The sequence below is a fragment of the Saccopteryx leptura genome, chromosome 3 (genome assembly GCF_036850995.1).
Source record: "Saccopteryx leptura isolate mSacLep1 chromosome 3, mSacLep1_pri_phased_curated, whole genome shotgun sequence".
Classification (NCBI taxonomy): Eukaryota; Metazoa; Chordata; class Mammalia; order Chiroptera; family Emballonuridae; genus Saccopteryx; species Saccopteryx leptura.
The window spans coordinates 44,757,704-44,783,228 of NC_089505.1; the positions used below are offsets into that span (position 1 = coordinate 44,757,704).

The following is a 25,525-nucleotide window of genomic DNA, read 5'->3' on the forward strand; positions in this document are numbered from 1 at the left end:
AGTTCTTTGGCTCTGTATTCTTTCTTTGCTAAACTCAAGTACCGAGGTTGCTGAACTGAGGACTGGAAACATTCTGGTGCCATTTCACTGCTAACATAACCCTAAGGATGTTTCTTGTAAAACAGATGGAATAATCCAAAATTGAAAACAATCTGTACAACCACTAATTGTGAGTTTATCAATACTATTATAAGAATTAAAACTGTAAGTGAATATACATGTACTTAGATGAAAAATATTCCAGGATATATTATTAGGAAAAACCCCCAAATTTCAGAACAATTGGTATTGTTCTTAGCATTAGCATAAAAAACACATTATAACTATGTTTATAAATGCATATGTATCAAAATGCTGCAAAAGATGAATAACAAAAATTAGCAAAATTTTTTTGAAGAAGAGAGTAGGGTTTATGTGGTGGGTAGGAAATATAATCTTATTTAAAAAATATTTATGGCTGTATTTATAATATTTATATTAACATGTAATGTTATCCATGTATTATTTGTGTCATTTAAAAATAAAAATAAATATTTAAAATGGTTATAACATTGTCATCTCTAATAGTTTCTTGATTTTTCATGTTTTATTCTCAGTATTTAGAAGTTTTTATAAAGTAGACATCAGATTTAGAAGCAATCCAACCAACATCTTTAATCAGAAATTTTGTTAAGTTCTTTCAATTTATTTTAACTTTCAACTAAATTGAGTTGATTTTAATTAGAAATTCTACATTAAGAAATGAATTGAATTCCTTAAGTTTAGCGATAATACTGTATATCAGTGGTCCCCAACCCCTGGGCCGCGGACCGGTACCGGTCCATGGGCCATTTGGTACCGGTCCGCAGAGAAAGAATAAATAACATACATTATTTCCATTTTATTTATATTTAAGTCTGAACGATGTTTTATTTTTTTAAAATGACCAGATTCCCTCTGTTACATCTGTCTAAGACTCACTCTTGATGCTTGTCTCGGTCATGTGATACATTTATCCATCCCACCCTAAAGGCCAATCTGTGAAAATATTTTCTGACATTATACCGGTCTGTGGCCCCAAAATGGTTGGGGACCACTGCTGTATATGGAGCATTGTATTAACTAACACTATTTCTCATGAAACTAGCACTTAAAATATTAAATTTATTTGGTATATAAGGATCAATATTTCCTACTCCAAAAGCTAAGACAACTTGGCATGCACTTTAGAAGACACCCTTCTCAGCAAACAAAAATGAGAATATTATATCTTTGGCTTTGTTTGCTCAAATAGGTTAATTAGAAAGCAGGAAAAGCAACATTCTAATATCTCAACTTTGAGCTTCTTTGAATCCTTATTACAAGACCTTATTCTGGTTCACAGAATGAAGATGAGAAGTACATGCTAATGTCCATGGATATGGAATATCATCACCTTTTATTAACCAATTCCTCCCCAACTGGTTTTTAAAATCCTGATTTCAATAGAAATCATAAGTATAGTAAAAAAGGATTGACATAATCATCCAAAGCCTGTTTGACTACTATATTTTTGTTTGGAGCAAATAATTTTAAAAGAAAGGGCTACTGCAAAGAATGTGTGGCAGGTGTCAGAGATGGCAGTTCAGGGATGGCAGCAGCGGTGCTGGTGAGAGGTGATGAGAGGCGTGGCTCAGGAAGTGCGAGAGCTGATGGCGATGGACAGAGGGCATTTGAAAGGGTCACACATGGTGTCTGGTCCACAACGGGCTCAATAAGCATTTGTGAAATTTAACTGAAGTCAACCTTGCACCAGTCAATATATTCCACAACCAAATGAAACTTCAATCCCAGAGATAATGAGAGTTCTCTAAGTTAGGTTGTTGGATGTGTTTAAACTTTAACTGTGGAAGTTGCACAGATACACTGGGATTCCTGTGTTTGGTACTATGCTTGCTAGGGGAAGATACCTTTTTCTAATTTTCAGGTGAAATCTTGAGGAAATAGATTTATATCAGGGATTTTGGTATAAGATTAATAGGATACAATAACTGTTTCTTCAAAGGAATCATATTGTTACATTTAGTTGAATATTTATCTGTACTTCTTTCTGAAAGTGAATTGGGACAATTGGAAATTGTCTATATTGTGAGCCTGGTTATCAAAGGCACAATTAATTGGCTCCTCTAGAATACTATAAAATGGTAACTGAATATCCTGAAAGAGAAATGATGAACATTTTCTGAATGGGGCATTCTGCACATTAAGAAAATGAGATGAGCTAGTTGGTCCAAAGCAAGAGGTTGGTATTTTGTGCGTCCATCTTGTTCCTCCACTGATGCTCACGGTCCTAGTGAGTGGTTGAAAGTTTTTCTTTTCTGCCAGGTACTGAGATAAATAAAGCCTAGGAACTCTAATATTTTTCACTGTGTTATTATTTTTCATTTTATAACATTAAATCATTATGATTTCTAATATTTTAAGAGGCTTATCAGAAACTTGGAAAGAGTTTAAGTTCATATGCCAGCAAGTACCAGAGGTACATCCCCAAATCACCAGAAGGATAAAAGCTTCTTAAAGGGGTAAAACCAGACAAGTCAAGGACTATTTGCCACTACATAGACGGACTTGTGACCTATACATAATTTGCTTATAAGAGGAGAAGAGACCTTTGAGGGTGTTGAAATTCACTAATAATTATGAAAATAGACAACTACAATAACTCATCAAAACTCCCCCAAGAAGTCACCACAGCTAAGTTTAAAAAAAGACGGTAGACTATGTCTGTGCTGTATTCTCCTAGGGAGACAGATGGGACTGGTGCAGGGACTGAGGAACAGCTGCCCCCTTCTTAATGCGAGGTCGGGCTCTGAAGGAAAGAATGTGTGTTTGATCACAGAAAGGCCAGGGGGAGCCCAGGAAACAGTGATGTCCTGGTTCTAACTGCTTATAATGAATCCTTCTGCTGTGAATAACTAGGAAAGAAAGGACTAGTGGCTGGATGAATGGAGAAGTAAATTATTTTGAAATGAAGATGTGGTAGACGTAAGAGAAAACAAGGGCCTCCGATCTGTACTGTTGAAATGACAGGTACTTCCACTTGTCACTCTTCTCCTCTTGTCTGTGAGCTTAGAAGGGATGGGAAAAGGAAAATCATCTGTACCCAGTGATAGCCTTTATGCCTAGCAGTCCAGCACCTAACAGAAAAAGGCCCTCAAAATGTATTGGCTGACTCAATGAATGAAATGATGGATGAATGAACACACGAAGGAAGAAAGGAGTGACTGAGTAAGGTAAGATAACTTAAATTTAGATTTAAAGAATTTGAATAAGATGTAATCAGGTCAGAGCCTTCTAGAAGGTTCTGTATAAAATGTATGGGCAGAACTAAAATGATAAAACTGTGGGTTGGGAACAGGTTGCATCTGTGGCTTTTGCACCAGATTGATTCCATCAGTTAAGGGACACTCTTTGAGTATAAGAACAATTCATGGTGTCTTTCTTGTCAGGTATATCTGATGTCAAAACAACAGAAATCAGAGGGTGAGATCTAATAGTAAATAACTTACAATTTTTAACAGAGATTTCTACATTTTTGCTACTTACATAAGCTCTGCCCACACATTTCTCTGTTAAAAAGAAGTTACCAAGTTCTTAAATTTTATTTTTAGAAGACAAGTTCTTTGCTTGCTTCTGAGTGATCTTACTTAGTTTCTTTTAGTCTGACAAAAGTGTAAAATCAACAGCTTGCTTAAAGCTGTGCTATAATGGTCTTGGGTTTAACACAGCACAGCTGGAAATTTCAACCTCAAATAATGACATTCACTGAGCCAAAAGTTGAAATGTGTTTGTAGGTATAGAACCTGTGGCTTTGAATTAGGTGAGGCTCCAGTAGGCCACTGAGTTTGTCTGTGAGTTGCTGTTCCTGCTGAACGAGGGTTCCATGATCTGTGACAATGGATCATGATCACTGAGCAACGGCTCCATGATCTGTGACAGCCTGGCCTTCTCCTCGCCTCATCTAGAGAACGACATGCTGGCAGCCACTTCCCTGGCTTTGTAGATCCAATTATTGCACTCTGTCAGGGCATTTTTCAGCTCATTTTGATCTTGAATTATTTTTAATTTTTCCCTGTTTTCACCCTAATTTTATTTATCAACATTGAGATAAAAAAATATTCTTCCCCTTTCAAAATATGGGAGCAAGTTTCCTTTAATAATAAGTTCATCCAAGGACAATTCTTGTCCATACAATAGTAAGACTAGATCTCTGCTTATAGATTTCTTATTGTGGTTTCCATTTGAATGCCCTTAAAATGGACAGGCTGCTCACTGATTCTTTCAAATAAGGGATGGAAGTTTGGGGTTCTGGTTATAAAATAGGGACTCAATGCTTCCTCTGGGAATACATCTGAAGAGTTCCTATGATTTGAGATGATAGGGCCTTCTAAAGCATCCATGACTCTTGTCCCAAGAACTAAGTCCTTGATGAAAATTCTCAGGACTGAAATGCCCTCCCCTCCCAGCTTTGGTCAAAGCACACTTTCTGTTCTTCACCCGTCTTCAGCTGCACGGGCCTCAACAAGTCAGATGGGGATGTGATTTTCCCAGCAGCTTCCTGTATGCATATTGACTTGGTTGCAGCTCACAGATGCATTCTGTATGTGTGTTATAGATGAAAAAACATTCAGCAAACAGGGTAGTCAGGCTTAATGTACAATATACTTGATCTTAATTGGTGTTCATGTGCTACAAGCTTCCTCGTGAGCAAAGCCCAGTATCTTGGTGTGGTCATTTGCAGGCATGACTTAAAATGAATCTGGATCTTCTCAGCAGGATCATAAATTGGTCGTGGCACTCCCAGCTCAGTAAAGGGTGGGGGAATGTTTTTCTTCCCACTTCTTCTCATTTGTCTATCAGTTTTGTTTGAATGAGAAGGAAAAGGCTAAGGTGAAGAGAGGAAACAGAAGAGAGGAAACACACACATACAAACAAGGGGAGAGAAAGGGTCGGAAGCAATCTTGCATTGAGATTTCTGTCATAATCAAAGCTCTTCAACAAAATACTCATTTCTGGGGCAACCACCAGCCTAGGGACTTATTCTGTCAACTCTTATCTTTTGACAACCTCCTGTCCCAACCTCTCATCGATTGAACCATTTGAGTGAAGTTATGCCTAAAAGTAGACGAGTGAGTGGCTCCTTCTGAACAGACTCTGGGTGCCCACTGTCTCCCTGGGTTTGGCATTCTAGGCAGAAGGAGCCACCATCTGCATCTTGAGGGGGAGAATGTAGACTAGGGCATTCTAGAATTAGTCTGGTGCTGGTGTAATAATTACATCAGTGAGTTCCTCACTCACACTGGATACTGTAGTGGTAAAAATGCACCTAAAATGTGTCTTTTTTTAAATCACTGTATGAATCATACCAGTGCCTACTCTGACATCCAGTGACAAATTAAGAAAAACATAAATGCTGGAATATGGCTAATGAATTTCAGGATCCATGTGGTAAAATATATTCAAAGTAAAGGCTACATATGTAAAATCTAACTGCTGTAAAGGAGAATCAATATTTATTAAGCAAATCTAATGCTGATGATTGTATGCTTTCTATATGACTGAAACTCTGCTAGGAGTTTTCCATATACACCACCTCCTTTAGTCTTCACAAAACCTATACACTAGTGATTATTCTTATCCCAACTTACAAATAAGGAAGTCCAACACTGAGGAGTTATGGAAACTTACTAGGATGACTCAATGGTTCTTGAATTTTGATTGACTTGAGGAACAGAAAAAGTCTAGACCAGTAGTTTTTAACCAGTTTACACTGGAGACCAGTGACATAGCTGGCTGGAAATGGAAACACACGACAAATAAAGTTTTAACTTACTGTGCATAACTGTGTAACACTGCACAAGCTAGCACAGGGGTCGGGAACCTTTTTGGCTGAGAAAGCCATGAACACCACATATTTTAAAATGTAATTCCATGAGAGCCATACAATGACTCGTGTACATTACGCATTATCCAATACAAATTTGCTGTTGTCCCAGAGGACAGCTGTGATTGGCTCCAGCCACCTGCAACCATGAACATGAGCGGTAGAAAATGAATGGATTGTAATACATGAGAATATTTTATATTTTTAATGTTATTATTTTTTTATTAAAGATTTGTCTGTGAGCCAGATGCAGCCATCAAAAGAGCCACATCTGGCTCGTGAGCCATAGGTTCCCAACCCCTGAGTTAGCATTTGATTTCCAGGCTCCACATGTATGATACAGTGAATACTACAAAAATTAGTCTGAATGCTTTTTCACTATTGTGCATTTGTAAATGTTTTGCATGGTACAAAAGGTTGTTTGAACAAGCCTGCAAGTTCCAAAGATATATAAGACAACCTCAATAGTATTTTTATCAATGATACAAACTAAAATGTGGCAATCACCCTGAGCATAAGAAAATCTAACTAAGATCATTTGGTCTAGAATATTCACACAATGTCAGGGTGGTTAACTCTTTCATGGATTGGCACAAAATTTCTGGCAAACTGGCAGTTGAAAAACACTGGGCTAGACCCTAATTATTTAAAATTATATTTTAATTTAGTAAATTTAAGTAATAATTCTTAAATATGATTCTTAAATGTAGACATTTTTTAGGCTCTGGCCGGTTGGCTCAGTGGTAGAGCATCGGCCCAGCATGTGGAAGTCCCAGGTTTGATTCCTGGCCAGGGCACACAGGAGAGGCCCCCAACTGCTTCTCCACACTTCCCCATCTTCTTTCTCTCTATCTCTCTCTTCCTCTCCTGCAGTCAAGGCTCCACTGGAGCAAAGTTGGCCTGGGCGCTGAGGATGGCTCCATAGCCTCCACCTCAGGTACTAGAATGGCTCTGGTTGCAACAGAGCAGTGCTCCAGATGGGCAGAGCATCGCCCCCTAGTGGGCATGCCAGGTGGATCCCGGTTGGGCGCATGCAGAAGTCTGTCTCTCTGACTTCCTGCTTCTCACTTCAGGGGGGGAAAAATATATATATATATATATATATTATACACACACACATACACACACATTTTTTAGACATGACTAACTAGGCAGTAAAAGGCAAAAGAAAGTCATACTTATTCTCTTTTACAGAAGGAAGTTTTAAATAGTAAAAAATGGTCAGAAACATACATTCTGATGGCATTTTGTTTTATTTGGAAGTCATTTAAAAAGTTTTTATCCTCATATAAGTCACTAAGGGAGTCCAGTCACTCCGACCTGTAGTCAGAAGCCACCATTTACGAGCATTACATTGAAATTTGGTGAGTTACATGCAGTGGTGGGATTCAAATAATTTAACAACCAGTTTTCTGCCTTAATGATGTTTTAAGTATAAAAATATATATATACTGAAAGGTGATTTATTATTTCATGCATTTAATACTTAAATAAAAATAAAAGAGGTACACAAAACTAGGTTATGTTATAAAAATATTTTAAAATATTAAATAATACCTGAAAAAACCAAAAAAGTTGTTATTACGATATTTCTGTATTGAGTAACACAAAACTGAAACAAATGACAGTTTGTTACCCCTGGTTGTTTGGCAACTTTTCTCTTTCCATTATATGTTTGTTAACTGAAGTAACAAATGCGAGGGAATTAAAATGTAGTATTTCATTAAAGGTATAATGAGTTTTATGAAATGAATAAATAAATATTACAAGCATAGTTCCAACAAATTTTTTTCACCTATGGACAGAATGAACATTATTGTGGGCATTTAGAATACACTGTTGCACAGATGAAGGTTAAAAAAGAGTAAGGAATGTAAATTTGTGATTTCCACATTGGGCAGCTGCCCAGGCACCCACCTTAGAGAGAACCCTGATTGCAGATGCCATTTTAACCACTGGTTTGCCAAACTCAAAAAAAATTTGATATTGGTTCTGCCGAACCGGTGCGAACCGGCTGAATCCCACCACTGGTTACATAATCTTCTTCCTGGTACTCAAAAATCTCAGAAATGAAAACCAATAAAACCAGATGTGCAAAGAATTGCACAGCCAGAGAATCCTGATCTAAGATAATCATAATGCAATTCTAATCCTGTGGGGAAAAAAAAATTGGTTGCTTCATTTTTTTCCTCTGCAAATCTCATGCAGCAGACTGCAATAGTGTCTGCAAGATGGCTAACCACTTAGTCTGATTTAATGAAAACTTAGAGAAAGCAATTCAATTCACTGCAGCGACTGCTTTGTTATTTCATTATAATTTTTTTTAATGCAAAAGATAATTGTAAGGATAAACTCTATTCCTCTGAATTTTTACACTAATTACATACAAAGTGCTATTTTGGCAGAAGGGGACTTATCTCCTTTAGGCAATATAGTTATCATCTTGTAACCACCCTTCAATCTCCCACATTAATGCTGGAGCATGCCAGTAACGAGTACTGCTTATGCCAGCTCTCAGCATGGAGAGATGGGTGCTTAAAGATTTCTAGAATTAACAGCCAACATGGACTTCAGATAAAACAGGGAGACTATACCTCCCTCCAAGTTTATAAGCTGTTTGGAATAAAAGAAACAGAGGGCATCCATTAATAAAGTATAGGGAATGGGGACTGAGGGATGCATAAATTGAATGTTGTGCACGTGTAAGTTTACATGAGGACTTGTTAAGAGAAGATGATGTTCATGTCATTTTCCTTCAATCTAAAAGTCACATTGTACTAATATTGAAGTCTGGGTAAGGTATCACTCTATGAGAGATTCATCCACTTTAGCACAAACAGGACATGTGCTATTAAATACTATAAGTTTAAGAGTGTGAGAGACTAGACCATGGGTAGTCAATCTTTTTATACCTACCACCCACTTTTGTATCTCTGTTAGTACTAAAATTTTCTAACTGCCCACCAGTTCCACAGTAATAGTGATTTATAAAGTAGGGAAGTCACTTTCCTTTATAAAATTTATAAAGCAGAGTTACAGCAAATTAAAGCATATAATAATAATTACTTACCAAGTACTTTATGTCAGCTTTTTGCTAAGTTTGGCAGAATAAATCTTTATAAAACAACTTACTATAGTTAAATCTATCTTTTTATTTATACTTTGGTTGCTCCACTACCGCCCACCATGAAAGCTGGAACGCCCACTAGTGGGCGGTAGGGACCAGGTTGACTACCACTGGACTAGATTTACTGCAGATTTACCCTATAAGCACTGCACATGTATGGAATGTGTGTGCTTTTGCATTGTTTAATGGGTTATGAGCTTGATCAATAACAATTCCTGTCCCACTAACAAGTTTCTTGGATTAGGTACATTTTGGAGGGAAACTGTGCTCATTCTTGTGGTCTGAAAGCATACCACAAGAAAGTAGGAAGTTTTAATGACACTTCCTAATATCTGAAAGTGACTGAGGGAACAGCTGAGCTCAATAATATATTATTTCATCATGGCAACCATGGAGTGACAGTAGACAATTCTTTTTTTTCCTTTGGTCAGGTGTATTAAAGTATGATTGACCTGCAATAAAATTCACCTCTTTTAAGTACACAGTTTGAGAGTTTTGATAAATGTATATAGTCATATCATCTCTACAATAGTCAAGATATATGGAACATTTTCAACAACCCAAAATCTCCTTTGTGTCCCTCATAGGCAATCCCTTCCTCCCACCCCCAGGTTCTAGCAACCATTGATTACTTCCTGATCTTGATAGTTTCGCCTTTTCCAGAACATCACATTACTGTGCATTATGTAATTATGTAGTGTGTAAGCTTTCATGTCTGGCTTCTTACACAGAGAATAATGCCTTTGAGATTAATCCATACCATTGTCATGTATCAATAGCTTATTCCTTTTAATGCCTGAGTGTACTCCATTGTATTAATTTACTTCAATATGTTTATCTTTTCACAAGTTGATGTGCATTTGTGTTGTTTACAATTTTTTTGGCAGTTGTGAATAAATGTACATTGACATATAGTTCCCTGTGTGAACACTATGTTTTCATTTCTCTTGGAAGAATGTGATTGATGGGTCATATGGTAAATGTTTGTCTAATTTATAAGAAACTGCCAAGCTGTTTTCGAAGAAGTCCCTATCATTTGACATACCCAGAAATAGTATATGAGCGTTTCAGTTGCTCCATATACTGGTAGGCAGTTTGGCTAAAACCAATTCTCTCTTCTGATTTTCTTTACTTATTTCCCAGCATGCTTTGTATATAGACCCTTACCCAATGTGGCCCCTTTTCTTGTCTTTTCCCTGACAACATAAGCATAATTCCCATGGAGTGTCTAGCAAGGATGCATCTTAGAAATTCCTGAGGTACAAGCTTTCTAAACTATAGGGGCTAAAGTTTCCAATCATACTTAAGAGGTAAAAATACATGCAACCTGGAAAGAAACAGGAGCAATTTCCTATAAAGAATATTGCCTTACCAGACTTAGATAAGTGACAGCAATATTCCTCCCACGACTTCCAAGAGAATTAAAATTCAGTATTTACATTTGCCAAATGCTTCCTAGTCTGTTAACCCATTAACAGTCTCTTTTTCTCAGTGTGATTTAGTCAAAGTTACCCAGAGAATTGGACACTGAGCTGTGTGTGAACAGAACTTGGGCTTCTGCTCAGAAAATCCTGGATCCTGGCTTTAAGTCTTTTTACTTCTCTGGCCTGTATTTTTGACTTCCTATGAGAATCGGCAAAGAAAATTCCAGAAAGAGAAAGGGCAAACAATCACAGAAGCGAGCAGTTCAAAGAGAACTGGAGAGGTGAGACTTCAGGTGACTCTGGAGTCAACGGACTGTGGAAAGCCAGATGCTTAAGTTTCTAAGAAGTTATGCAACTCTCTGAGAGGTCTATATTTTGTATGGAATCCTAGTTTCTTCTAATTACATACATATTCTAAATCTTGCAACGTTGGTAATTGAGAATTTAGCCCATATTAAAAAGTGTAGTGTGTCCACCGAGGACCAATGTGAGGTCTGTCTTACACTGGAAAAGGCAGCAATTACCTTCTGATTAATGCCTCCCCAGCCACCGCCAAAAGAAGGACTAATTTTTTTGACACAAATACTGAGAATAACATTCATTTAAAATGCTGAGGGCTATGGAACTGGACCATTGGGCTATGAATTGCACCCATCTGTTGTGTGTAAACAAGGCTGTCATTTTTATATATTTGTCTCATTTCTCCTGCCCTACTTGAGTGCTCTGAATGGGAAAAAGAAGTTGGTGAGAAAAGGGGGAGAAAGTTAGTACTTGAAATATGTGAGCTCATTTCTTCAGCCTTCCCACTTAGAACTGAAATTTGAATTAGACCTCTAGGATGTCTGTCTTATGTCTTTACTGTCCAAAATGAGACCATTTCTCATGAGGAGTAAGGCATGTGTTTACATTTCAGTGTTCTCTCTTCCGAAAAATAAAATAAAATAAAAGGAATTACACTTTTATGAGTGCTCTATTAATACAATTAGAGATGTTTCATTTTCACTCTCAAAGAAATATATAAAATGATTCAATAAATACTGTAATGTCTGTGTTTTGAGAATTTTCTGGAAAGCAACATATATGCAATACTCATCGAATTGCTTTTAGCTGGAAGCTTGTTTTTATTTGAAATTGGAAGAGCTTATAAAAATATCTTTCAATGGAAAAGCAGCCACCAGCAATGTATCCAGTGATGATCTATAGTAGCAATATTTTATTGGTAGGGTCTGCCTATAAAAAAAGCAGATACTTCTCATTCTATCATGTTGTCATTACTGACACCTATTTTTTTTCACCACTATGACTTGAGGAAAAAACAAGGAATGATAGTTGTTTGTTTGTTTTTACCTGGCATCCTGCTTTTGCCCCCCAATCCTTTCCTCCCCCATCGCTGAGTAAACTGTTGATGGGAAAATAAAAATAAGAACTGAGAGAGACAAGAACTGAGAAAAACTGGCAGAAGAAGAAAAGAGGGAGAAATTATTGACTAAATCTTTGTGGTTCGTATATACTCAGAAGTTAAAAATGCCAAAAGAGGCACTATGGGTATTTATTATTTAAGATCTTCTCAAAGTAGTTCCGAGAACCATCAGGATTCTTGTAACAGTTGATAAAAGAAGCTCCAGGGCAAAAAGTCTGACGACAGATTTTTTTTTTATAAGAAATATATCCTATTTTCACCTTGTTTCTAAAAGCCTGTCACATCTCTCGCTTCTGCAACACAAATGCAAGAACAAATTGGGCTTCAGTTGGACCTTAGCCTGTTCTTCTTTCTTCTTGTTCATAGTCTTTGCATTTGTGTTTCTCTGCTTCCTGATTTCAGCTAGAAGAATTATGTTAAATGTTAAGAAAAAATAAATATGAAAAAGAGTAATCTTCTGAGAATTTTTTGGCAAATCCAAGAGTTTTTAGAAGTTTCGCTATACTTTCTTAATTATATCCCTGTGAGTTATATTACACACACACACACACACACACACACACACACACACACACACACACACATTTTGCCACCAGTTATTGGCACCGAATTCCCAACCCTCTTGTAATTTCCTGCGTGACGAGAGCACTAGGAGCATATGACATAAGGTCCCTAAATCCCTTGGAATTTCCAGGGCACTAGGAGTGCTTCCTGGTCTAGTGAGGTGAGAAGTCTCCGTGGGCTCCTGGATGGGGGGCTGGTCACCAGAGAGTGTAAGCCATGATTAGAAGCTTGGAATGTTCAACCCCCGTTTCCCAGTTTCCAGAAAGAGGAGAGGGCCTGGAAATGAAGTTAATGATCGATCATGCTTACATAATGAACTCCATAATAATCCAGAAAGCACAAGGTTCAGAGAGTTTGGGGGTTGGGGACCATGTGCAGGTTCCGGGAGCCCCTGGATGCTCCACGCCCCTCCCAACATACCTTGTCATACTCATCTCCTCCATCTGTATGTTCACCTATATCCCTTATCAGATCCTTTTTATAATAAACTGGCTTACAGCTAGTTTATTATTCCTCTGGATAGGCTCCAGAAAATTAACCCAGCCTCACGTGGAGGTTGTGGGGACCTCCAATTTATATAGAGCCCATTGGTCAGAAGCAATTGACATTTGAAGTGAGGGGCGCAGTCCTGAGGGGTGGAGCCCTTAACCTGTGGGGCGGAGCCCTTAACCTGTGGGATAGGCCACTGTCTCCAGGTAGACAGTGTCAGAATTGAACTAAATTATGGGACACCCAGCTGGTGTTGCAGAATTCTTGGTGTTGGGAAAACCTCCACACATTCGGTGTCAGAAGTGCTGTAAGTGTGGTAAAGGTGTGGAGTAAAGAAAAGACACACACAAATAGGACTGGGTTTTCCTCTGCGATCCCGAAGCCCTCCTTTGTGCATACAGCGTGGATTTGGGTTTCTCGCATTACTTCAATGGGTATGTTTTAATTGCCCAAATAACTTCTCAAAGTGATTACAATGAACCTATGGAAGAACAGCTATCTAAATTTTACCTAATCTCTCAAAGTTGATACAATGTCAATAGAACTACCTTTTTTTTTCTACAAAGTATTCCTGAAGCTCTTTGTTATGAACATAAGCTATTTTTGAATTTTAGAGCCATCTGGAATAAAAACCTAGCTCCAATTAAGGAGAGAACTAGACTTAAAATTTGTCCAACAAGATATGATTTTAAAAAAAGGATGGTACTCAAATTTTCACAGGAACCAATGAATAATTAGGGACAAGTTCAAAACTCCTGTGTGAATTGAAGTTAAACAGGAACTTTTACTGGAATGTGTTGCTTCAGAGACTTTTTTTATTTTCCAATGCAAATTTAATAAAAAAGACTCGGAGGACAAATTTTCACAAGGCTGCCTGACCAGGCAGTGGCGCAGTGGATAGGGCATCGGACTGGGATGTGGAGGACCCAGGTTCGATACCCCGAGGTCGCCAGCTTGAGCGCGGGCTCATCTGGTTTGAGCAAAAGCTCACCAGCTTGGACTCAAGGTCACTGGCTTGAGCAAGGGGTCACTGAGTCTGCTGTAGCCCCCCAGTCAAGGCACATATGAGAAAGCAATCAATGAACAACTAAAGTGCTGCAACGAAGAATTGATGTTTCTCATCTCTCTCTCTTCCTGTCTGTATGTCCCTATCTGTCCCTCTTTCTGACTCTGTCTCTGCAAAAAAAAAAAAAAAAAAAAATTTAAATTTTTTTCACAAGGCTTTTGTAATCACATCACCCTTAATGATCTTGAAGGGATTCTTGAATTTATCATATAGTGTTCATAGACAACAATAATAACGAGAAATTATATGATTAAAATTATAAAAAGAGATTTGTTTAAATATATATTCCCAAATTTAAATTCTTGCTATTATGTGGCCTAAGGTGGTATCAAATTTAGATGGTGGACCAGCGACGTAGGGACAGCTGTTCTGGGAGAATTGGGAAGATGGCCTCTCCCTCAGTCCCAATCTGCAGCCCTCTGTGGGGAGCGGTTGGGGAGCAATGGGAAAGGAGGGAAACTGAGGCTGGGAGAGCCTCCCTTGTCCACACCAGACTTTCCACCCTCTTCTCTTTGCTCTGTTATGTATTCCGTCCCAGGTCTTGAGGTGCACGAGGAAAGAGATTAGTATGCTTCTAGCACGTGGTACTGAATCAGCCTACACAAAATTAATGCAATTACTATGTTGATTTCCAGATGTTAGCTTAATGCCAGCCTATTAAAATTTCTAAAGATGAAGATTAAAACAAACAAACATTCTGAGTAAACACCCAAATAAAGACATGTTAGCAAATTGAGTGATAATCTGAGGCAATGGAAAATACCTCCAGACAGAGAGTTTCAGCAATCGATTTTCTCCAGCACTGACGAGGAGAGACAGGACTTTGCAGGCCCACTCAGGGTTCTTTATAAAGACCCCCCCCCCGGGCCCTGGCCGGTTGGCTCAGCGGTAGAGCGTCGGCCTAGCGTGCGGAGGACCCGGGTTCGATTCCCGGCCAGGGCACACAGGAGAAGCGCCCATTTGCTTCTCCACCCCTCCGCCGTGCTTTCCTCTCTGTCTCTCTCTTCCCCTCCCGCAGCCAAGGCTCCATTGGAGCAAAGATGGCCCAGGCGCTGGGGATGGCTCTGTGGCCTCTGCCCCAGGCGCTAGAGTGGCTCTGGTCGCAACATGGCGACGCCCAGGATGGGCAGAGCATCGCCCCCTGGTGGGCAGAGCGTCGCCCCATGGTGGGCGTGCCGGGTGGATCCCGGTCGGGCGCATGCGGGAGTCTGTCTGACTGTCTCTCCCTGTTTCCAGCTTCAGAAAAATGAAAAAAAAAAACAAAAAAAAAACTAAAGACCCCCCCCCCCATGCATTGCTGCTCCTGCCATTGGCCTCTTTTCAGCCATGCCTCTCCCTGCCCACCCTCCCCACCTCCCGCAAATCTTAGACCACACCCTACAGATGTCATTACTCAACCTTGCACCCAAGGCTGGTTTCTTAACTGAAGTTTTAAAATTCAAGGAAAACACTCTTCTTTTGCTCAAAAGTATCTCTCTTTCTTCCTCTGGCCTCCCCTGAACCTGGCGAGGAAGGGGGGAGAGTGGGCCAGGAAGGCACACAGCCCTGCTTAGGGCAGACCCAGTTCTATGGCCTGGAGCAGGTTCCTGATGCTAGAGGAGCCTGGGGTTTCTCATTTATACATTTTTGTAAAATAACACCCATTTCCCTGGACTGAATGAATACAAGAGAACGGACATACATAGTTCCTGGTACCCTATAAGGCTCAGAGGAAGGCATTATCACTATTAACTTTAGTCTTTGGTCACATTAACTTTTCTAAGGTTTTCTGTCTCTATCTGTGACTGTGAGATTATTGAGATTATTCTGTTTCTTAGAATTACTTGATTGTACTTTTGTCCTGATGTAGGTTTTTGTCAAATTTCTGGACTCCTGGAAAGTAATATGGACAAGAACTCAAAGACTAGTGACAATTCTCCATCTCACAATCTGGATGTTTGGTTCTCAAACACTACAGAGAAGATAAGTTTACCACTATCATGTGAATTTTTTGTTGTTTTTTGTAATACTAAAGTATTGCAAAATTGTCTTAAGTTTAATCTTAATATTCTTACTCACACTCTTTGTACTAGGCTAAAATAAACATCAATAACACATATTTTTGAGAAGTAAATGAAATTAGCTTCCTCACTACTTTAAATGAATTCAAAGGGGAATTCAGTCCACCTTGTTCATTTTTATTCTCCTCTAAGATAAAATCTAGTAGTGGCCAAATCATTATAATTAAACAATATTATTTTGAACAACAATCCAAATTATAAAAGGCAAAAACTAAATACTAATATGTAGTTCTTATATAAGTTTCAAAAATTATGACTATTAGGATTGATGTATACAACCATTCAAGTACCCTTATTTATTATTAAGGTATATAACTGTCTTCAAACTTACCTACAATTATTTTCCAATGCATATGTTATAGTCAACATGTACTATTGGTAGAAAATTCTTGGTTATGTCTGGGTCGTAGATACATATGTATACACCAGATACAGTGATATAAGCATAAGGCTCTGAGGCATACCCTCCAGAGGTAAACCGTAAGGATTTCAACTGTAATTGCCCCTTAAAATGTTTTTCTTGCATTGACTCGTGGAGGTTTTGCTTTATTGTTTTTGCTATTTTAAGTTTAGACATAACACCTTACCTGGCCATTTGTGGCAGTTTTCTTTTCTTTCTTTCCCCGTTTACTATTATTAGAGTTGTTTGTGTTTACTATTTTTATCTTCCTTGTGACAATTTTCCAAAGAACATACCTTTGTCTGTAATTTCCTTGAATTTCTCAAGGCCAGCCTTGTTTCTTACAGCTGTATCGGGCCTGCTCTGGGTTCTGGAGAAGAACTCTATTTAGATTCACAGAGGGGTCTGACCAGGCAGTGGCGCAATGGATAGAGCATTGGACTGGGATGCCAAGGACCCAGGTTTGAGACCCCGAGGTCACCAGCTTGAGCGCGGGCTCATCTGGTTTGAGCAAAAGCTCATCTGCTTGGACCCAAGATCACTGGCTCAAGCAAGGGGTTACTCAGTCTGCTGAAGGCCCGCAGTCAAGCACGTATGAGAAAGCAATCAATGAACAACTAAGGTGTCGCAACGCGCAACGAAAAACTAATGATTGATGCTTCTCATCTCTCTGTTCCTGTCTGTCTGTCCCTGTCTATCCCTCTCTCTGACTCTCTCTCTGTCTCTGCAAAAAAAGTAAATAAATAAATAAATAAATAAATAAATAAATAAATAAATGTATTTATAGATTCACAGAGGGGTACAGGAATTTTGTCAAAAATTCAAATAGTGAGCAATTGTACATTTCTGCCTATCCATGCATTTCTTACTTCCCACTGAATTCACACAGTTGATGATTCTTTGTGATTTATTCATTCATTTTGTTGACTCTATGACTGTAAAATAGAAAAATGAGAGGCTCTGAATTGTCATATGATGCTATAAGTGAGAAAGTTATCCAGTCATGCCCCAGCATTCTTCCAGATGTTTGTAAAAAAAAGAAACCAAGCTATATTTCTGGCATAGTTGCATGCTTACCTTGTCTGACAGCTAGAGTGGTGGTATAGACCAAGAAGAGAAGGATGTAATTGAGGAAACTCTGGAAGACGGGTGTGTTGGCATGGAAATCTTCTGACAGGTACTTGCTGGTCAAGCCAATTCCACAAATAAGGAGGGATAACACCTGGCCCAGGGCTACAGAGATTAACATCTCCCTGAAAAATAAAGAGAAACACAGTCAAGATCAGCAGGAAGTCCATTGAAACAATATTTCAAATTTATTGAGCACTTGTGCTAGTCACTGGGCTAAGTGCAGCAAATAGTACTTCTTTTAATCCAACACAGCAATCCTAAGAGAAAGGTGTAATTGTTACTGAGGTTTTACAGAGGAAAAATGTAAAGCTTAGAGCTGTTAAGGGATTTGCTCCCAGTTGTATAACTAGGAAGTGGTAAAAACTGGGATTTGAAATTAGTTCTCTCCCAGGGATTCTGGCTTCTAGCCACTGCACTTCAGAACCTCTAGGGAAAATTAGCACCATCCTGATGCCCACCACAGCACTGGCTAAGAGTTCAGAAACCTGAGGAAGAACCTAAACACTGACCAAGAGGCACCATATTCCCTTATCTTCAGGCTCTTCTACCAATAATAGAATCTTTCCTTTACAGGTAGAAATCTTGGATCCACAAACATTTAATGAAGGGCCTGCCCAATGCCCTGAAAATCTAGAAGGACCATCTTCTCTTCATTCCCAGATGTGTATTTCAGTTTGCTCTAGAAAGCATTAGTAGGCACTGGTATCTGCTCTCCTCTGCTGAAGTTATAATTGCTTACAAAATAAAACTGTTATTCATGAAGAAAATTTAGTGATGGAGGTGGTCACTTGAAAGGAAATATTTCAAGATCTGTAAATATTTCTGTGGCTTCCTCATAGGCACTGCCCCCAGAGGTCACTCTAGTGGGATGAGGAGGCAAAAGTTGAGGAGTCCACGTTGCACAGGCTTGATGTTCACATATACTGCGTGCCCTGACACAGGAAGAGCCCCTGCAAATGCAAAGCAGGCTTCTGCCCTCCGCTAAGTCTCATTTGGCCTCCCTGGTTTATTTATAGAAACAGCTGTACAAAATAGCCAAGGAATATTTCTAAACAAAAAAGCATTAGGCAGAGGATTTTCAGTGTTTCATATTCCCTCCCCCATAGCAGATGTGAATTTATCTTTCTAGAAGGAGCAGGGTCTTGGGCAGATACACTATGATATCTTGCTTTAAAAAAGAAAGAAAAGGTATCCATCACTTTTGTTCATTCTATTTAATTCTACAAGGTGGAAAAACTGGCAAGCCATGTGTGTCCGTGGGAAAGGTTTTTCTGAGGTCAACCTGTAAAATATTGCTATAATTGGTTGCCTTATTTCCAGGTATTAGCCCCCAAATGCTGAATTCAATCTTTATAAAGGAGTCAAAGAGATTTTTTTTAAACATATAAATTTAAAATGTCAATCTGCTGCTTAAAATCCTACAACAGTACTCTAGAAGATGGAGTGATTTATAAGGCCTATGTAGGTCATACACAAAGATGGCTGCCAGCATTTCATCCATCTCTCTGCATTCATACTGCTCTTCCCACGGGAGGTGGGGTACATTTCTCTTTTTCTGGAAGCTGAGCTGCTCTTGTAACTTGCTTTGACCAACAGAATGTAGGGGAAAGGATATCATGTGACTTCTGTGCTTAAGCGTCAAGAAGTTTTGCAGCTTGTGTGTGTGTGTGTGCGCGCGCGCTTTTTGTCCCCTCTCCCCCCCCCCCTTAGGATTCAGCTTCCACATGAAAAAGCCCAAGTTAGGCCCTGGCCGGTTGGCTCAGTGGTAGAGCATCGGCCTGGCATGCAGAAGTCCCGGGTTCGATTCCCGGCCAGGGCACACAGGAGAAGCGCCCATCTGCTTCTCCACCCTCCCCCTCTCCTTCCTCTCTGTCTCTCTCTTCCCCTCCCGCAGCAAGGCTCCATTGGAGCAAAGATGGCCCAGGCGCTGGGGATGGCTCCTTGGCCTCTGCCCCAGGCGCTGGAATGGCTCTGGTCGCAACAGAGCAACACCCGGGAGGGGCAGAGCATCGCCCCCTGGTGGGCAGAGCGTAGGCCCCTGGTGGGCGTGCCAGGTGGATCCCGGTCGGGCGCATGCGGGAGTCTGACTGTCTCTCCCCCTTTCCAGCTTCAGAAAAATACAAAAAAAGAAAAAGCCCAAGTTAGACTGATAAATACTGAGACACCATGTGACTAAGCCAGCCACCAGTGCCTCAGCGGAAATGCCAGACACGTGGGTGAGGATCTTGGATCCTCCTGCCCGGGAGAGCCATGCCAGCCTGTGTCACACGGAACAGAGACGAGACATCCTCGGATACTGCTGTCCAGTTGGAGCAATGTGAGAAATAATCAGCGGCGGTAGTGGTTGCAGGGCATGAGGTTCGTGCTGGCTTGTTAGGCAGAAACAGGTGACTGAAACAAAGACTTAAGTGCCACTCGGTCCACTCCCGCTACCTCTGATGCTTTGCCTCCTGCGTTCCCCATTTACCCCGCCCCGCACAAAGCCAGAGCCCCAGCCCTCGGGGACACGTGCGCTTCAGCAGTGAGTCATGGCCTTCTCCGCCTGTGTTCCTTGGCATATATTTCCACATGTCTGTCCTGTCTTTGTTAGTCTGACTCCCATTTAGCTTTTGAGGTTAGGCTTTTTTGTCACCCCTTTGAGAAGTCTGCCCTGCTCTCTCCTCACTGGGATGCATCTCCTTTGCTTCTGTGTCATTGTATCATAATTACTGTTTCTTCCTACTGCCTCCAGCCCGCTGCAGGACAGAGAGGCTTGTCTATGTTCTTCATGAAACCCGTAGTTGGGCACCGCCATCCAGAGGAAAGAGAAAATGGAAGGACTTATATAAAAGGCAGAGGCAGGCCTTGGGAATGCTGAACAGTTGTTGAAATGAAAGGCGGTTGTTTTTTTTAAGGCAGAGGTAGAGACAGTGGTGGGATTCAGCCGGTTTGCACCTGTCTGTGGAACGAATACTTAATTTTTTGTTGAGTTCGGTGGACCAGTTGTTAAAATGGCACCTGTAATCAGGGTTCTCTCTAAGGTGGAGGTTCTCTCTAAGGCAGCCACCCAGTGTGGAAATCACAAATTTATATTCCTTACTCTTTTTTAACATTTATCTGAGCAGCAGGGTACTCTAAGCACTGATAGTAATATTCATTCTGCCCATAGGTGAAAAGAATTGCAAGTGAGGGCACCAATCAAGAAGCAATATGAAAATATCTTAAATGACATTTTATTGGGTTTTTTTGGTCAGGTGTTATTTAATATTTTTTCTATTAATATTTTAAAACTCTTTCTTATAACATAATCTAGTTCTGTGTAATTCTCTTATTGTCCTTATTTAAGTATTAAATGCATGAAATAATAAACTATGTTTCAGTATATCTTTTTTATACTTAAAGAGGTCATTAGGGCAGAGAACCAGTTTTTAAATTATTTGAAGCCCACCACCACTAGGTAGAGGTCTATCAGAATTAACTCAGAGGTCCTTAAGCCAGCCTAAGAGAAGCCACCCATTAACAAAAATCATGGTAAGAACAGAGAATAAACGGATGGTTGCCATAGGGAAGGGTGTTGCGAGGGTGGGTGAAAATGGTGAAAGGAGTGAAAAGTACAAATTGGCAGTCGCAAAATAGTCATGGGGATGGATGAAAAGCACAGCATAGGGGACACAGTCAGTAATAGTGTCGTCACTATATATGGTGTTGGGGGGGGTACAAGACTCATTGGGGAATCATATCATATAAGTATGCTATATACCTGAAACTAATATAATATTGAATGTCAACAGTACCTGAAATATTTTTTTAAATGTTTAAAATATCATACTAAGAAGTTGGTTTTAGTGGGAAGAAAAGAAATGTTGTTGGTATACTGACTTTGAGCAGCCAGGTGTGCTCCCAAATGACCCAGCAATGCCAATGTCATGGGCATAAAGGAAGGCCAAGCAGGAGGTAACAGGGGAAGTCACACACGTCATAGATGGCTGACATACCGGAGATGGATGTCACCAAGGACGGGAGGACAGGAGAGAAAGAAAGATGGCCTAGCGAAAATCTTTGGGGAATCCCCAGACTGGGGCTAGGAAGAAAGGAAAGGTGCATCATGGGAGTCAAATGTGATTAGAAAGCTAAGGGGAAGAACAGTATAGTTCTTGGTGTCAAGAAAACCAAGAGAACAGACATTTTCTTGCAGGAAATAATTGTAATATTATATGTTGCTCAGAGGGCAGGGAGAACAAGGACTGATAGAGATGAGTGGGAGTCATCGTCAGCCTTTGACAGACCAGTTTCGGATGAGTGGAAGCGTTCCAGAGCAACACCAGTGTCATGGAAACCAAGGGAACAGAGAGTTTCAGAGGGGATAGTTAGTGGTAAGTGAGTGGACAAAAAGTGTGAGAAATAAAGATGTGGATTTGAAGAATGTTGAAGAATTCAAAAAATTCTTTGAAGAAGTTTGATCTAGCCACCATATAACACAATAATAATGAAAGTTAAAATAATAAAATGTAAAATGATTTAAAAATCATTTCATGATTATCCTTTCATAGGGTAACTCTTGATTATTTGCATAATAATTTATATTCCTAAATGCAAGAGAAATGGGAAGAGTTTCAGCTCATGCACCACTCACTCACTCCTGACACTGAGTACAGAGCATCTTTGGGTTACGACAGTCTTGACATATGACATTTCAAATTTACAACACCCACTTCCATAAAAACTTTAAAAAATTGATACATGATTGTTTCGGCTGTTACAACAGTACAGTGTACAGTACAGTCTATTTATGTCCTTTTCCCTTTTCTGTGGCTTAGTTGTGTTTTTATGTTCTAGATTATGATTTTACAACTATGTTAGGATAGGTAAGTGACTTAGGCTAGGGTGTGTTTTGACTTACACCAAAATTTGGATTACATCATTGTTGTCGGAATGGAACTGTGTCATAACCTGAGGACCCCCTGTATATCCTCTGGAGAGTGCTGTGGATAGAGTGTGTCTCTTTGGGAAGAGAAGGTGAAAAACTATTGCTCTGACATGGTAATTGCTATAGCTGTTTAAATTACAACCATGGTATCTTGAAGCTTTGGCATTACCCTGTGCCTTTCCTTTACAAAATCAAGCCACAAAAGAATGACAGATTACTTACATAAGAAAATTAAATTTTAGTACTTGTGATGTATATGTGCCAATAGATTATAAAACAACCTTGTACATGCCGGGCATTACATACACAAAGATGAATGAGACATTGTCTTCATCATCAGAGAGCTGCTAGACCAAGATTTTGCTAAGTTCCCAAAACCTTACCACAGAAAGGAGCCAGTTAAGGTGAAATAATACTAATTCATATTTAATAAGTTTTTACTACATGCCAAGTCCTGGGCTTAAACTTATATATATCATCTTACTAATCTTCACAATAACCTTATAAGGCAGATCTTATTTTTATTCCATTATATAGATAAGTAAACTGATACTTAGAGAGGTTAAGGAACCAGCTCAAGGTCACAGAGCTAGGAAGGGGAAGAGTTTTGCTGGAAATTAAATCACATGATTCTAAATCCTGACTTCTTAATTATTATGTTACACTATCATTATGTTGCAGAAACATACTCTTGGCCCTCACAGAGGGCGCAGTTCACAATCTGAGAAACCTAAGTGGGCAGGAACATTCTGGGGATGATAAAGACAAAAAGGTCAGCCAGACTGACTGATGAAAACTCTTTCACCAAGACATCTGTAATGTGTGCCTTTCAACAAAAGGTCACCGCCAGCCTATTCTTGTCTCTTTAGCCAAACGAAACAGCAAATCTGCTGTATTCAATTTCTGCTTTTAATTAGTGGCCATGTCATTCGGCTGCTGCTATGATTTGACAGAAGATGCAAATTATGATTTTATCCGTCATGCTAATAAACATGACTTGTAAGATAGGAAGGAATAGAAGGGACTTTTTATCAGATTAGTTGATAAGTCCTTTCCCAACTATAGAGAGCCAGCTATAATAAGCTGTCATTGCAGTCTGCACAGATGAGCTAAGTTACTAGAGTCACCAAAGCAAAATAAGTGAATAAAAATACAAATAAATCTAGATGTTGACACCACTAATTCCACATTCCCACTGCCTCCAACCATCTTCCTTTCATTAAACTCGCTTTTGTTTGCTTCGCAGAATGTTCTCCCTACCCCCTTCTCTGTTTTAGGATATTTTCAGTTTAGTTACTGTTACCTTATTTCTCTGAAATTTTTCCCCACAGGTAATCAGCAAAGTAGATCTGTGGTCCCTTCAACCTAACTCCTCTTAATCTTAAGGTGTCATCCTCTCCAAAAAGCCAACCTTGGCCAATCTTTAGTGCCCAAGGCTTAGTTAAGAGTCCTCATTTGTGACCTCCTATCTCTACTTGTACTCATCATACTGCGCAACGCATATGCTTATGCAAACAAAAAAATGTATTCTATTCATTTGTATGTTTCTGCTACCTTGAAAGCTGCTGAGTGGAAAGAAAATAAATACTCAACAAATACGGAATGAATGAATAAATGAATGAACGTATTTACAAGCAAAAGAATGTACAAGTGAAAAGAGTGAAGTCTTAGAAGATTTGGAAGACAGCTACTTATCTTATCTGGGAAAACTCTTAGCTCTACAAGACAGAAACAACCCCATTTTCACTGTATTCCATCTGTCAGTCAGACACTGAGATTAATAAGCTATTTTCTGATGCATTTTTGAACAAGTCTGGTAAGGTGCTATCTTGCAAAAATGATGCTAAATATGGTGCAGGGTGAAATTTTGCACAGCGAGCTGTTGGTTATTCCTGTAGTATATAGAATAGCACACCAGATGCATTCTAACATAGGATACATAGTTCCTATAATTTTAGTAGCAGTAATGGAGAGGAGACAATGATACACATTTTCATCTTCTTTGTTTAAGCATTTAAAAGGACATCCTATCCACTTTAAATTCAGAATAACTAGACAATGAAAAATGCATGAGTCTCAAGAAAAATAGAACTGCAAGAAGCTCAATACCTGTTACAACAGAGCTTGTATTCATAACGACTGACCTAACTTACCATAAACACTTTGTTCCCTTAAATTAATAGAATTTAGAATCCTGTGACTAAACTTGTATTTTACAAATCAAATATTCAAAAAATAAAATTTTAAAATAAAACATAAATTGAATCTTGTTTCCCCCTTCTTAATGAAAATATGTTCCTTTAAAAAGTATGAAATTTTTCCACACAGAGTTACATAATCATGTTGCTTTGTCATTCTTAAGCATGAAGAGTGAAGCAATTATGTCATCATCTTGAATTAGAGCGTGTCAACCTTTCGACAGAGACATCTGCATTCTGATAACTATTCTCTGGCAAGTCACGGCAGGTGTGAGTCAGCATATGAATTCAATATGCATACATAAGGGACACAAATATACTGCCTTGACTAAAAACACCGCCATTTCAATGTGGGAGAAACATGTATTCTACTATGTTTTGTCAAGATTCCTGCTTCCAGAAGTTAGGGCATTGGCTTCTTGAAGCTCTTTGCTGAAAGATTTTTATCACATTTAAGTATTAATTAGACTTCCATGTAAGAAGAGTATTAAGCAAGCAGAAAATACCTATAACCAGAGGTTTAACATTACTTGGAATTTCTTCACCTCAAATACTGTATTCATAGAATTTAATCTATTTTCCATTTCTGTTACCAGTCTTGTTTTTGCTGCTGTTGTTTTTTAGAGGAACCCAAGTAAGACACAAGTCAGTCCTTGGAAACAATATTTCACTGAGTCTATGAGGTACTAAGTGTAGGAGACATTTGGAACGTTAGTGTGAGATAAACGAGTCACGAATGCGCATGTGTACTATATGTTGTACGTCTAGAGAAGTGGCACAGAGGAGTAAAAAGGCATCAAATAGAGAGATGGAAGCCCACCTATTGAGTTCCACTAAC

The 25,525-nt window shown here is 39.2% G+C and overlaps 1 protein-coding gene across 1 annotated transcript in view; it reads right to left on the minus strand.

The window, feature by feature from the left end:
* The window catches only part of SLC35F1 (solute carrier family 35 member F1), a 412,607-nt gene that overhangs the window by 153,612 nt on the left and 233,470 nt on the right, over positions 1 to 25,525 (minus strand). Inside the window, exon 2 of the mRNA XM_066373381.1 lies at positions 17,530 to 17,705. Coding sequence (XP_066229478.1) covers positions 17,530 to 17,705 — 176 coding nt within the window. The remainder of the gene's footprint in view (positions 1 to 17,529; positions 17,706 to 25,525) is intronic.